Here is a 15,361-nt window from a genome sequence, read left to right on the forward strand (position 1 = left end):
CAAGCTCGTAGTGTCATACTCAAGAAGACTTGAGGCTGTAATCGCTGCCAAAGGTGCTTCAACAAAGTACTGAGTAAAAGGTCTGAATGCTTGTGTAAATGTGATATTTTAGTTTTACATTAATACAGCTGCAAAAAAATAAATACATTTACTAACATTTTTTGCTTTGTCATTATGGGGTATTGTGTGTAGATTGATGAGGGGGAAAAACAATAATCCATTTTAGAATAAGTCTAATGTAACAAAATGTGGAAAAAGTCAAGGGGTCTGAATCCTTCCCAAATGCACTGTACAGACCAATCCTCACATCCTTCCAAAAAAATCTATACTCTCCACCCCACCCCCCTCTAGCCACAGGTCTGAATACTTTCCCGAATGCACTGTATCTTGCTGGAGAGGTTTGAGGGGGGAGTACAATGAATTTGTCCCTAGACACATTTGACGTAGTACTGCATTTCCTTCCATCATGGTTAAGGCTAGGATTGGAGGAGGATAACTTCTGGGCATGTTCAACCAGCACGGGGAGAGGAAGACTGTTGTACTGCACCTGGCTGTCAGAGGGTTTTGGGGGGGCAGGAGTGTAGTGTACCTTGCTGTGCTTGGATGGTTGGCAGGACACTCTCCAGCACAGTCAGAGATTTTCTATGATAATCAGCTTGGGCCTCTAAGAGCTGGGAACACAACAGACAACAGAACATTGTGGAGAGGGGGGGGGGGGGGGGGGGAGAGATGGTAGAGGGAGAGTGTCAATCATCAACAATGAGGACTTAAAAATAAACTGCTCACCCAGTCAATCTACAGCTGTGAACATTCCCACACATGCACACCCACCATTACATAGTAGCGGGCATAGTCCCCTTCCTTTGAGAAGAAACTGTACATGTCTGCAGCCAGTTGGTCCTGAGAGAGAGGAGCACAGACAAGAGATCATTACAACCAGATGACAGAAGAACCAGCTCTCAGAACTTACATTTCAAACTTAAAACACATCATCCATTTAATGAGAAAACATCACATCAACAGTAATTTCCCTATGCCCGTTTTATTATTGACCTAAGTGGTGAGTGGCGAAGGGGTCTAAGGCACTGCATCTCAACGCAAGAGGCGTCATTACAGTCCCTGGTTCGAATCCAGGCTGCATCACATCCGGCCGTGATTGTGAGTCCCATAGGGCGGCGCACAATTGGCCCAGCGCCGTCCGGGTTTGGCCGTCATTGTATATAAGAATTTGTTCTACACTGACTTGCCTATTTAAATAAAGGTCAAATATATATATATTTTCTTATCCACCTCTCTGGTCTCCATTATATCAACATCGAATCAATGTATTTCAGGTGGCAGCTCTGTTAGTGTTAGCGGTGGGTATGGCCATTGGGCCTTCCACAGTGAATGAATCTGTCTGCTGTTAACAGGGCCTGGGTAGAGCTGTAGGGTTCGTAGGGCTAAACAGGCTTGGAGAGTAGAGGAAGGAAAACACACAGGCATGTAGTTTCCTGGACAGATGACCTGACACACACCACTCCATACAAACACAATACACTGAGTCAGCAACATACACAGAGAGGCCACATGCGCACACAAACACACCCACACAGCTGACTGGGCATTCTTCCTAAAGCAAGCAGCCACAACGTCACTGAGGTTGGAATGGCCACTTTTGCTCTTATGTACAGTACCAGTCAAAAGTTTGGACACCTACTCATTCCAGGGTTTTTCTTTATTTTTACTATGTTCTACATTGTAGAACAATAGTGAAGACATCAAAACTATGAAAAAATACATATGGAATCATGTAGTAACCAAAAAAGTGTTAAACAAATCAAAATATATTGTATATTTGAGATTCTTCAAAGTAGCCATCCTTTGAGTTTGCAAAGCTGTCATCAATATGAAATATATTCTGACTTCGTTTAACACTTTTTTGGTTACTAGATGATTCCATATGTGTTATTTCATAGATTTGATGTCTTCACTATTATTCTACAATGTCGAAATTGTCAAGTAAATAAAAACCCTTGAATGAGTGGGTGTGTCCAAACTATTGATTTGACAGAAATACAGTAGCAAACAATCCATATTTCAACTACCTCTTCTGCAAGCAGTTAACATTCGGGATTGAGGTCTGTGATTTATCCTAATTCATATAGCAGACTGGACGTCCGACCAACTTACCTTGCAGAGTTCCATTTTGTTCATAGCTTCATCCACCTCTTCCTTGAGCAGGTCTGCCTTGGCCGTCAGTGCTTGCGTGTTTGTTCCTGAGATTATTGACTTGGTTGCCTGCAACCACCTGGAAGGGGTAGACCACACACACGGTTATAAACTTGTTATAAACTTCAGAAAACATGTCATAAGCACAATATAACATGAATAAAGGCGATACATGTACAGTTGAAGTCGGAAGTTTACATACACTTAGGTTGGAGTCATTAAAACTCTTTTCAACCACTCCACAAATTTCTTGTTAACAAACTATAGTTTTGGCAAGTTGGTTAGGACATCTACTTTGTGCATGACAAGTAATTTTTCCAACAATTGTTTACAGACAGATTATTTCACTTATAATTCACTGTATCACAATTCCAGTGGGTCAAAAGATTACATACACTAAGTTGACTGTGCCTTTAAACAGCTTGGGAAATTCCAGAAAATGATGTCATGGCTTTAGAAGCTTCTGAAAGGCTAATTGACAACATTTGAGTCAATTGGAGGTGTACCTGTGGATGTATTTCCAGGCCTACCTTCAAACGCAGTGCCTCTTAGCTTGACATCATGGGAAAATCAAAAGATGTCAGCCAAGACCTCAGAAAAAAAATTGTAGACCTCCACAAGTCTGGTTCATCCTTGGGAGCAATTTCCAAAAGCCTGAAGGTACCACGTTCATCTGTACAAACAATAGTACGCAAGTATAAACACCATGGGACCACGCAGCCGTCATACCGTCTCCTAGAGATAAACGTACTTTGGTGCGAAAAGTGCAAATCAATCCCAGAACAGCAGCAAAGGACCTTGTGAAGATGCTGGAGGAAACAGGTACAAAACTATCTATATCCACAGTAAAACGAGTCCTATATCGACACAACGTGAAAGGCCGCTCAGCAAGGAAAAAGCCACTGCTCCAAAACCGCCATAAAAAAGCCAGACTACGGTTTGCAACTGCACATGGGGACAAAGAGTGTACTTTTTGGAGAAATGTCCTGGTCTGATGAAACAAAAATAGAACTGTTTGGACATAATGACCATCATTATGTTTGGAGGAAAAAGGGGGAGGCTTGCAAGCCAAAGAACACCATGCCAACCGTGAAGCACAGGGGTGGCAGCATCATGTTGTGGGGGTGCTTTGCTGCAGGAGGGACTGGTGCACTTCACAAAATAGATGGCATCATGAGGCAGGAAAATTATGTGGATATATTGAAGCAACATCTCAAGACATCAGTCAAGAAGTTAAAGCTTGGTCGCAAATGGGTCTTCCAAATGGACAATGACACCAAGCATACATCCAAAGTTGTGGAAAAATGGCTTAAGGACAACAAAGTCAAGGTATTGGAGTGGCCATCAAAAAGCCCTGACCTCAATACTATAGAAAATTTGTGGGCAGAACTGAAAAAGCGTGTGCGAGCAAGGAGGCCTACAAACCTGACTCAGTTACACCAGCTCTGTCAGGAGGAATGGGCCAAAATTCACCCAACTCATTGTGGGAAGCTTGTGGAAGGCTACCCGAAACGTTTGACCCAAGTTAAACAATGTAAAGGCAATGCTACCAAATACTAATTGAGTGTATGTAAACTTCTGACCCACTGGGAATGTGATGAAAGAAATAAAAGCTGTAACAAATCATTCTCTACTATTGGTCTGACATTTCGTATTCTTAAAATAAAGTGGTGATCTTAACTGACCTAAGACAGGGATTCTTTTACTAGGATTAAATGTCGGAAATTGTGAAAAACTGAGTTTAAATGTATTTGGCTAAGGTGTATGTAAACTTCCGACTTCAACTGTAGATAGGCTCACCTCGCTCTGGCAGAATCGTAGTCCAGGACTAGCCTGGCTAGCTGCTTCCTCTGTTTCAGGATGTTGGGAATGTCCACCTGAGAATATGGACAGATCACATGCATATTAAGAATTTATGGTACTTTTCCAAATACATATTGCCGCAATGATTCTTTGATGCTGTGTTGGAGTAAGAATGTACTTATATATATTGGATACTCTTGAGACCGGTTTGGATGAAATAAGGCACTAGCTAGATATCTCCTTCTCACCTCTGCTAGCTGGTTGAGTGGGTCTAGGACATCCTTCTCTATCTGGACCTCGTGCTGCAGCAGCTCTGACGCCAGCCTGTTCTCTGCCTCCCCACACACCTCCATCATCTTTCTGTCAGGAGGAGACCCATACACACAGGTCATTCAGACGCCACAGGAAGAGCCACCGGATCAGCAGTTAATTACTTTCTTTCAAATAATATAAATAATGACTGATAACAGCAGAGAGGGACATGTCGCATTCGTCACTAGTCTTCTTTGGCACCACCTTTCAAATTCATTATTCTTCATCCACACATACTGTACATCATGCACAAATGTGTCAAATGAGAGATTGACCTCCTAAAAGCAGACAGTAGCTAGTTTTCCATCCAATTGGCGACAGCTTTTCATTCTAAAATCTGCATAAAAACAATATGGGCAATTTCCCATCAGAGATGTGTTTTCATAAAATGGACTTGTTGTGGATAAAAGGCTGTGTGTGATGACATACTGCACAAAAATACCTTTTGTGGTTAAATTCCCATGTACCAAATAAAAAATACAAGTTAGATGGGTTTCCATCGCATTTTCAACTCTACTAATGGTTCTCTCACCAAAAAAATAGGTGTTATATAGCGAGTGTGCCCACTCTGGTATTGGCACGTGTGCTCTAGCCAACAGCTCACAGATACAGTGCGGGTATAGCCTACTAGATGAGATTATTAGGGACATAAGAGCAAGATAATTTTTATTTGTCAAACGGCAGCCAAGCATCGATGATCATGTTACCAGAATAAGACACTCAATATTTATTGGAAAGGATAATCAAGCTCATCACCTTGCACTTTCACCACCCTGTGAAGTTCATCGTCATGTATTTAATCTGTAGCCTAATAAACGGCACGCTTTCCCAAGTCATAGTGGGAGGACTAGAGGTCGACCGATTAATTAGGGCTTATAACAATGGGTAATCTGCATTTTTGGACGCCGATTACATTGCAATCCATGTGGAGACTGAGTGGCAGGCTGACCACCTGTTATGCGAGTGCAGCAAGGAGCCAAGGTAAGTTGCTAGCTAGCATTAAACTTATAAAAAAATCAATCTTAACATAATCACTAGTTAACTACACATGGTTGATGCTATTACTAGTTTATCTAGCTTGTCCTGCGTTGCATATAATCAATGCGGTGCCTGTTAATTTATCATCGAATCACAGCCTACTTCGCCAAACGGGTGATGATTTAACAAAAGCGCATTTGCGAAAAAAGCACAATCGTTGCACCAATGTACCTAACCATAAACATCAATGCCTTTCTTAAAATCAACACACAATTTTGAAGACTCATGTTAAAAGGAACCACCAGCTTTCATATGTTCTCATGTTCTGAGCAAGGAACTTAAACGTTAGCTTTTTTTACATGGCACATATTGCACATTGTGTTTTTGCATTATTTAAACCAAATTGAACATGTTTCATTATTTATGAGACTAAATTGATTTTATTTATGTATTATATTAAGTTAAAATAAAAAAGTGTTCATTGTTCATTCTGTATTGTTGTAATTGTCATTATTACAAATATTGTTATAAATAAAAAAATATTTTAATTTAAAAAACGGACGATTAATCGGTATCGTCTTTTTTTGGTCCTCCAATAATCAGTATTGGCGTTGAAAAATCATAATCGGTCGACCTCTAGGGAGGACCACACAACATGTCATCGCGTGACTCCAAGTTTACTTCGATATGATAGTTCTCATAGAAATATTTATGCATAAAAGCATTTCAACTGACATCTCACATAATTAATTTTACCTACACAAAAAGATCCCACCTTGTCTAGCGTATTTTGTTTTGATGACATTTGGAAAGTTAACGACAAAAATGTTCAGTTTCAATCAGGCCTGTCTAGAAATGTTTTATCCAACATGTACTTTACTCTCATAAAAGGTCAGATGGACACCTTGTTAGTAACAGTAAAATCGATGGGTAGCTTCCAGTCACAGTTTCTAGATCCTCTTGTTTGAGTGCCTGTCCATTTCTGTCACTGTCTTACCATGCGAACAAGGCAACGGTGTAGCTAGTGTTGTTACATGGAGGAACTGTCTGGCACACATCCTCATTATGTGGATACACACAACCACACTAAGCACTTGATGATCCTCCACGAAAACAAAAAAATGACTGAAAATACAGTCGACAATAATAATAAGGCCAGTTTGTTAGCTCTGAAAACATAGCCCCACATTCTCCATCCCCCTGAGCAAGGCAGTTAACCCACTGTTCCCTGGGTGCCAAAGATGTGGATGTGGATTTAAGGCAGCCCCCCACCTCTCTGATTCAGAGGGGTTGGGTTAAATGCGGAAGACACATTTCAGTTGAAGGCATTCAGTTCTACAACTGACTAGGTATCCCCCTTTCCCCTCTCTAAGGTTCATCTGTTCCATATAACCAGTGTCAGACAGATGGTTGGTTGTCTAACCTGTCAATCACTCTCACTCACCCAATCAGAGACTCCTCTCCCAGCTGACTGCCGCCGTCCACCATGGCTTGAGACAGCGCCGTCAGAGGAAGCTTTTTCTGTGAGGTGTGTGTAGAGAAAGAGGGAAGAGAGAGATGTATATATTTATTAGATACCAACTGAGGCACCAACAATTTACTCATTCTAATATGTCAACAAAATGTTTATGCTTAGTTCTTTAGGGTTTATCAGTGGAAAGTCAATTTCCACTGTCATGAAGATGGACAATAAAGAATAGTATAAAGAATGAGGATGTTACTGTTATTGCTGTGTTAATAGCTACAGTACTTTGACATACTGTAAAAACTAGATACAGTATGATGCCTTTTCATTCCTTTCTATTCTCAAAGCTGGAATGAAAAGCATGGAAGGAGAGATGAGCAGAGCTGGAAATGTAGCTATGAGAAAAGTAAAATGTGTGTTTTTACCTGACCATTTCCTGTGTAAAGGCGTGGTACGGACTGGCATTGACACAATTGTACATGTTGGATCATGAGAAGTAAACAAAAACAAACAAATTGCTGGTATAGAACATTATTTTCAAGGGGGTGGGATAATCTAGTGTTAATCGGGATAAGTGAAGATTCAGTGGGATATACAGTACCAGTCAAAAGTTTGGACACACCTACTCATTAAAGGGCTTTTCTTTATTTGTACATTGTAGAATAATAGTGAAGACATCGAAAATATGAAATAACACATGGAATCATGTAGTAACCCAAAAAGAGTTCAACAAATCAAAATATATTTTATCTTCTTCAAAGTAGCCACCCTTTGCCTTGATGACATCTTTGCACACTCTTGGCATTCTCTCAACCAGCTTCATGAGATAGTCACCTGGAATGAATTTCAATTAACAGGTGTGCCTTGTTAATAGTTAATTTGTGGAATTTCTTTCCTTCTTAATGTGTTTGAGCCAATCAGTTGTGTTCTGACAAGGTAGGGGTGGTATACAGAAGACAGACCTATTTGGTAAAAGACCAAGTCCACATTATGGAAAGAACAACTCAAATAAGCAAATAGAAATGACAGTCCATCATTACTTAAAGACATGAAGGTCAGTCAATCCAGAAAGTTTCTTCAGGTGCAGTCACAATAACCAATAAGCACTATGATGAAACTGTCTCTCATGAGGACATCCACAGCAAAGGAAAACCCAGAGTTACCTCTGCTGCAGAGGATAAGTTCATTAGAGTCACCAGCCTCAGAAATTGCAGCCCAAATAAATGCTTCAGAGTTCAAGTAACAGACACATCTCAACATCAAGTATTCAGAGGAGACTGCGTGAATCAGGCCTTCATGGTCGAATTGCTGCAAAGAAACCATTACTAAAGGACACCAATAAGAAGAACAGACTTGCTTGGGCCAAGAAACACGAGCAATGGACATTAGACCAGTGGAAATCTTGAGATATTGGTTCCAAACGCTGTGTCTTTGTGAGACGCAGAGTAGGTGAACGGATGATCTCTGCATGTGTGGTTCCCATCGTGAAGCATGGAGGTGTGATGGTGCTTTTCTGGTGACACTGTGGGTGATTTATTTAGAATTCAAGGCACACTTAACCGGCATGGCTACCACAGCATTTTGCAGCGATACGCCATCCCATCTGGTTTGCGCATAGTGGGACTACCATTTGTTTTTCAACAGGACAATGACCCAACACATCTCCAGGCTGTGTAAGGGCTATTTGACCAAGAAGGAGAGTGATGGAATGCTGCATCAGATGACCTGGCCTCCACAATGACCCGACCTCAACCCAATTGAGATGGTTTGGGATGTGTTGAACCGCAGAGTGGAGGAAAAGCAGCCAACAAGTGCTCAGCATATGTGGGAACTTCTTCAAGACCGTTGGAAAAGCATTCCAGGTGAAGCTGGTTGAGAGAATGCCAAGAGTGTGCAAAGCTGCCATCAAGGCAAAGGGTGGCTACTTTGAAGAATATAAAATATATTTAACAATTTTTTTGGTTACTAAATGATTCATTGTGTATTTCATAGTTTTGATGTCTTCACTATTAAAAAAAAGAAAAATCCTTGAATGAGTAGGTGTGTCAACTTTTGACTGGTACTGTAAATCATAAATATATGTTAATATTTGATCTAGTAATTCAGACAATTTGGCCAGGAATAATGTTAATAATATGTGTACTTACATGTCTCTTCTCTGCGTCGGTGCCAATGTGGCCCTGCAGACACGTGACCATCCTCTTGTGTGTATTGTGGGACACCACGCGCACCATCTCCATGCGCCGCTCAATCTGTGCACGAGAAGAGAGAAACACACATGACCACTTACATACAGACAGACCTTTACTGTGAAGTAGCATACAACTCAGTGGTAAAGCAACTACAGCCTATAGACATGGGGAACTAGTTTCATACAGGCAGTGTGTTGAATAAGTAAACCCCTGTAAATGCATCGTTTTGTTGTTCATTGTGTAAAAAAGTTATGAATTCCATATGTTCCGCACTGATGTCACAGGCAAAGTTAACTCAACTCGTTGTTTATTTTAAAAAAGAACGTTGGTGGAGGAACTTTGTAATGCAGACAAAAGTTCCTGGGGTTAGGGACAATGAGTTGAAAGGTTATGCCTGCAGTTTATAACTGCACTGAGCCATCTTTCGCAGCCCTTTCGGTCCTCTGATAACTGTCTGTAGAATGAATGGTGTTGACGTCTTTCCACAGGTCACTATATTCCTCTAATCGCCCTCATTCCTGCCTGTTGACTGCTGTCTCATTGAAGTCCATTCAGATACATGGCCTGTTTTGATTAGTGGCCGGGGCTGGATGTCAAAGGTCAGGCATGATTGATACCGGCCGCTCCCAGCGGGGCAACACAGGAATGTTCTCTATGAAACGGATGACTCATCCGAAGCGTCTCCATGGAGACCGTAGCTGGGCTGTGACTGCTGTTTGGAGAGTGAAAGGGCAGATTAATGCTCTCCCCTTGGAAGTTGTGATTTCAAGGCACTCTGAAGACAGGGTAGAAAAAAACTTCATACTAGGCCATAAAAGACAGCCAGCCTTGTCGATCTCCTAAATGAAGAGCTGATATACAGTGCATTCGGAAAGTATTCAGACCCCTTGACTTTTTCCACATTTTGTTACATTACAGCCTTGCTCTAAAATGGATAAAAACAAATGTAAAAAATGTTTGTCAATCAACCCACAATACCCCATAATGACAAAGCAAAAACAGGTTAAGAAATATGTGCAAATGTATAAAAGTTAAGAAAACAGAAATACCTTATTTACATATGTAACCATTCGCTATGAGACTCGAAATTGAGCTCCGGTGCATCCTGTTTCCACTGATCATCCTTGAGATGTTTCTACAACAACTTGATTGGAGTCCACCTGTGGTAAATTCAATTGATTGGACATGATTTGGAAAGGCACACACCTGTCTATATAAAAAGGTCCCACAGTTGACAGCGCATGTCAGAGCAAAAACCAAGCCATGAAGTCGAAGGAATTGTCCGTAGAGCTCCGAGACAGATCTGCAGAAGGGTACCAAAAATGTTCTGCAGCATTGAAAGTCCAACACAGTGGCCTCCATCATTCTTCAACGGAAGAAGTTTGGAACCACCAATACTCTTCCTAGAGCTGGCCGCCAGCCAAACTGCTCAATCGGGGGAGGGGCCTTGGTCAGGGAAGTGACCAAGAACCCAATGGTCATTCTGACAGAGCTCCTCTGTGGAGATGGGAGAACCTTCCAGAAGGACAAGCATCTCTGCAGCACTCCACTAATCGGGCCTTTATGGTAAAGTGGCCAGATGGAAGCCACTCCTCAGTAAAAGGCTCATGACAGCCCGCTTGGAGTTTGCCAAAAGGCACCTAAAGGACTCTAAGACCATGAGAAACAGGATCCTCTGGTCTGATGAAACCAAGATTAAAACGCTTTGGCCTGAATGCCAAGTGTCACATCTGGAGGAAACCTGGCACCATCCCTACGGTGAAGCATGGTGGTGGCAGCATCATAATGTGGAGATGTTTTTCAGTGGCAGGGACTGGGAGACTAGTCAGGATCAAGGGAAAGATGAACGGAGCAAAGTACAGAGAGATCCTTGATGAAAACCTGATCCAGAGCGCTCAGCACCTCAGACTGAGGCAGAGGTTCACCTTCCAACAGGACAACCCTAAGCACACAGCCAAGACAACGCAGGAGTGTCCCTGAGTGGCCCAGCCAGAACCCGGACTTGAACCCGATCAAACATCCCTGGAAAGACCTGAAAATAGTTGTGCAGAGACGTGCCCCATCCAACCTGACAGAACTTGAGGAACTGCAGAGAAGGGAGAAACTCACCAAATACAGGTGTGCCAAGCTTGTAGCATCATACCCAAGAAGACTCAAGGCTGTAATCACTGCCAAAGGTGCTCCAACAAAATACTGAGTAAAGGGTCTGAATAGTTGTATTTTATTTTTTATACATTTGCAAACATTTCTAAAAAGCTGTTTTTGCTCTGTCATGTGGTATTGGGTGTAGATTGTGGAGGGAAAAAATGATTTAATTCATTTTAGAATAAGGCTGTAACGTAACAAAATGTGGAAAAAGTCAAGGGGTCTGAATACGTTCCGACTGCACTGTAAATGCTGAAACTGTATGGTATTTCCAACGCTTCTTTTGAGCATTGTTATGCCATTTATTGTCAGTTCAAAACTAGTGTCGGTTGTACCATCTTAGGTACAGAACATGCGCAGTATGGAACATGGGGTGTGTCTGTTTTTAAAAAGGTGGGGTGGGGGGGGGGGACAGAACAATGCCTTGGGAACAGGGCAGAGACGGAACAGCCAGGGGACAGACAGTGTCAGAACAGATAAACAGAAACCATGGCAATTGTGTTCTAAACACAGAACTCTGGAATTCCACTGGCTGGAAGAGGAGATAGAGGTGTGCAGAGACTCTTTCCACCTCTCTCACACATCTTTCCTGACTCAATGAGGCCCCTAGCATTCCCAAAACAGCTGTTATGACAGAAACTGTGTGGAGGGCGTCTCCTGCCTCTACCACAAGCCCATGGCTTAAGGGGGAGAGTCATGTGTTCAAACTGGGCCCTGCTAGTACCTGGCACAGGAAAGGGAGATTCCTCTTACTAGAGTGGGAGATCCTGGGAATGTGTGTGTGTTTTGATTACATGGAGCTAGGGGTGCCACTGTGTTTCCCTTTTCCACCATATTCTTACACGCAGAGACAACCCCCCCCCCCCCCCCTAAATTAGACACAGAGACAAAGACTTCCCACACACAGCAAATGTTCCAGTGTTGAATCAACACTGAGGGTTAAAATTAAAACTGTTCCAGTGTCTATAGGGACCCACACATTCCAGTGTTAATTTAACACTGCTTGGTGCTGACGCTGTCACACTTTCTCAGTGTAAGAAATTAACACCCGTAGTGTTAGTGTTTTAACACCGCATGGTGTAAAGCCTAATTTGCATATTTCTGTGGGATCCTGCCTTGCATTATCGAGTGAATTGTAGAGTTACCAACCATGACTGTATTTGTTAGTGACAGACCTAGTTGTTGAATTCATTCCTTTTAAGTCCTGTGGACTTCTCCAAGTGAGTTCCTAGGCAAATGTTAAAGATTTGACTCTGACAATAAAATTACATACACTGAGTGTACAAAACAATTGGAACACCTTAATATTGCACTGCACCCAGGGTTTCCATTAGGAAAATGTGGCGCTGGATATTTGACAGGCAACATTTGAATTTTACAGACGTTTTAGAAATTTACCGGACCCATATGCGTAACCTGATTAGGGTGTCCACCCACGGTGCTCATGACAGAAATAACAGTTCAAATATGGCAATTCATATTAACAGAACATGGAAGTCGATGATGTAACGATGTGTCGTCCTTCTTACTGAATTCTGATGTGCACTTTGAACATGTAAGAATAACTGTCCAAATGTACTTTTCCTCAGCCAACAAGATGAGTAACAAACAGCAAAATCACAAGCCTATGCCAATCTACTATAGTAGAAAAGTTTAGGCTATTCTATTGGTCAGCGTGTCGAGAAAGAAATAGCCTATTCCAAACCAGACTCTGGGACAGTTGTGGAACGATAGATCCCAAATCATACAACCAGTAGGCCTAGGTTACATATAAGAAAAACGTTTATAAGCAAAGAGTCTGTGCAACAGATCAGAATGTTTAGCTTAAAATGTTGATAACCTATTATTTCTTCACATTATAAGTGCAGCAATGCACACAAGGCAATAAGCCACGCGTGAATGTTTGTTCCATAACGCAATTTGCGGGACAACAGAGTTGGCAAAAAGGGCACTGCACATGCAAGTGGTTTCATGTGACAGAGATGAAAATATCCATTAGAAATGTATGAAGAGAGTTGATCTAATATGCTACTTTGAAGCAAGGTAAGACCTGCTTCATAATATCTATTAAAATGTTCAGGTTTCAAACAATTAAATATATAGTACCAGTCAAAAGTTTGGACACACCTACTCATTCAAGGGTTTTTCTTTATTTTTTAATATTTTCAACATTGTAGAACACATAAATACGGTTCCGTATTTCACTGAAAGAATAAAAGTTTTTTCCCGAAATGATAGTTTCCGGATTTGACCATATTAATGACCAAAGGCTACTATTTCTGTGTTTATTATATTATAATTAAGTCTATGATTTGATATTTGATAGAGCAGTCTGACTGAGCGGTGGTAGGCAGAAGCAGGCTCGTAAGCATTCATTCAAACTTTACTGTGTTTGCCAGCAGCCCTTAGCAATGCTTGAGGCACAGCGCTGTATGACTTCATGCCTATCAACTCCTGAGATTAGGCTGGCAATACTAAAATGCCTATTAGAACATCCAATTGTCAAAGGTATATGAAATACAAGTGGTATAGAGAGAAATAGTCGACGTGTCATAATTCCTATAATATCTACAACCTAAAACTTCTTAACTGGGAATATTGAAGAACTGGGAATATTGAACCACCAGCTTTCATACGTTCTGAGCAAGGAACTTAAACGTTAGCTTTTTTACATGGCACGTCATTCAGTATTGTTGTAATTGTCATTATATATAAATACAAATTTGGCCAATTGATCGGCATCGGCTCTTTTTGGTCCTCTAATAAATCGGTATCGGCGTTGAAAAATCATAAATCAGTCGACCACTAGTCTGTAGTGAAGCCTCTAGCACTGAGATGCAGTGGCTTAGACCGCTGCGCCACTCTGGAGCCCCGAGATTAAGCATGTGGCATAGGAGTGGGATTCTATGTTTTCACATGCAAAAGTGATTGCTTTTGATGCTTTATCTGCCTTCCAAATGAAAACTAGTTAGAATTGTCTAACATATACACTATATATACACAAAAGTATGTGGAGACCCCTTCCAATTAGTGGATTCGGCTAGGTCAGCCACACCTGTTGCTGACAGGTGTATAAAATCGAGCACACTGCCATGCCATCTCCCTAGACAAACATTGGCAGTAGAATGACCTTGCTGAAGAGCTCAGTGACTTTCAACGTGACACCGTCATAGGATGCCACCTTTCCAACAAGTCAGTTGGTCAAATTTCTGCCCTGCTAGACCTGCCCCGGTCAACTGTAAATGCTGTTATTGTGAAGGGGAAACGTCTAGGAACAACAACGGCTCCGCCACAAAGTGTTAGGCCACACAAGCTCACAGAAAGGGACCCCCAAGTTCTGAAGCGCGTAGTGTGTAAAAATCGTCTGATCTGTTGCAACACTCACTATCGAGTTCCAAACTGCCTCTGTAAGCAACGTCAGCACAATAACTGTTTGTCGGGACGCAGAACAAGCCTAAGATCACCATGCGCAATGCCAAGCATCGGCTGGAGTGGTGTATAGCTTACCACCATTGGATTCTGGAGCAGTCGAAATGCGTTCTCTGGAGTGATGAATCATGCTTCACCATCTGGCAGTCCGACGGATGAATGTGTGTTTGGCGGATGCCACGAGAATGCTACCTGCCTCAATGTATAGTGCCATTTGTAAAGTTTGGTGGAGGAGGAATAATGGTCTGGGGCTGTTTTTCATGGTTTAGGCTAGGCCCCTTAGTTCCAGTGAAGGGAAATCTTAACGCTACATTATACAATGACATTCTAGACAATTCTGTGCTTCCAACTTTGTGGCAACAGTTTGGGGAAAGCCCTTTCCTGTATCAGCATGACAATACCCCCGTGCACAAAGCGAGAACTTGACTGGCCTCACAGAACCCTGACCTCAACCCCATCGAACACCTTTGTGATGAATTGAAACGCTGACTGCGAGCCAGGCCTAATCGCCCAACATCAGTGCCCGACCTCACTAATGCTCTTGTGGCTGAATGGAAGCAAGTCCCAACATCTAGTGGAAAGCCTTCCCAGGAGAGTAGACGCTGTTATAGCAGCAAGGGGGGACTAACTTCAAATTAATGCCCCTGAATTTGGAATGAGATGTTCGAAGAGCAGGTGTCCACATACCTTTGGTCATGAAGTGTATATTTTATGGAAAATATATGTTTTATGTTTCTGGACAATGCCCAATGCTGCCTTGTTGACAACATGACTGAGCAGTGCAGATTACTGTTCTATTTAAGAAGGGCACTCCTCCCTCACCGCG

General features: G+C 42.0%; 1 protein-coding gene across 4 annotated transcripts in view; it reads right to left on the reverse strand.

The window, feature by feature from the left end:
* The window catches only part of arhgap17a (Rho GTPase activating protein 17a), a 46,895-nt gene that overhangs the window by 15,299 nt on the left and 16,235 nt on the right, over positions 1-15,361 (reverse strand). For 2 of the 4 annotated variants that reach the window (XM_038974748.1, XM_038974745.1), the window contains exons 3-10: positions 8,917-9,021; positions 7,195-7,227; positions 6,749-6,825; positions 4,263-4,374; positions 4,012-4,088; positions 2,173-2,290; positions 832-900; positions 590-671 (exon numbers count right to left, since the gene is read on the reverse strand). In XM_038974748.1, coding sequence (XP_038830676.1) covers positions 590-671; positions 832-900; positions 2,173-2,290; positions 4,012-4,088; positions 4,263-4,374; positions 6,749-6,825; positions 7,195-7,227; positions 8,917-9,021 — 673 coding nt within the window. The remainder of the gene's footprint in view (positions 1-589; positions 672-831; positions 901-2,172; positions 2,291-4,011; positions 4,089-4,262; positions 4,375-6,748; positions 6,826-7,194; positions 7,228-8,916; positions 9,022-15,361) is intronic. The other 2 variants (XM_038974746.1, XM_038974747.1) reach the window with 1 other exon arrangement.

Source organism: Salvelinus namaycush, chromosome 35 (genome assembly GCF_016432855.1).
Source record: "Salvelinus namaycush isolate Seneca chromosome 35, SaNama_1.0, whole genome shotgun sequence".
NCBI lineage: Eukaryota > Metazoa > Chordata > Actinopteri > Salmoniformes > Salmonidae > Salvelinus > Salvelinus namaycush.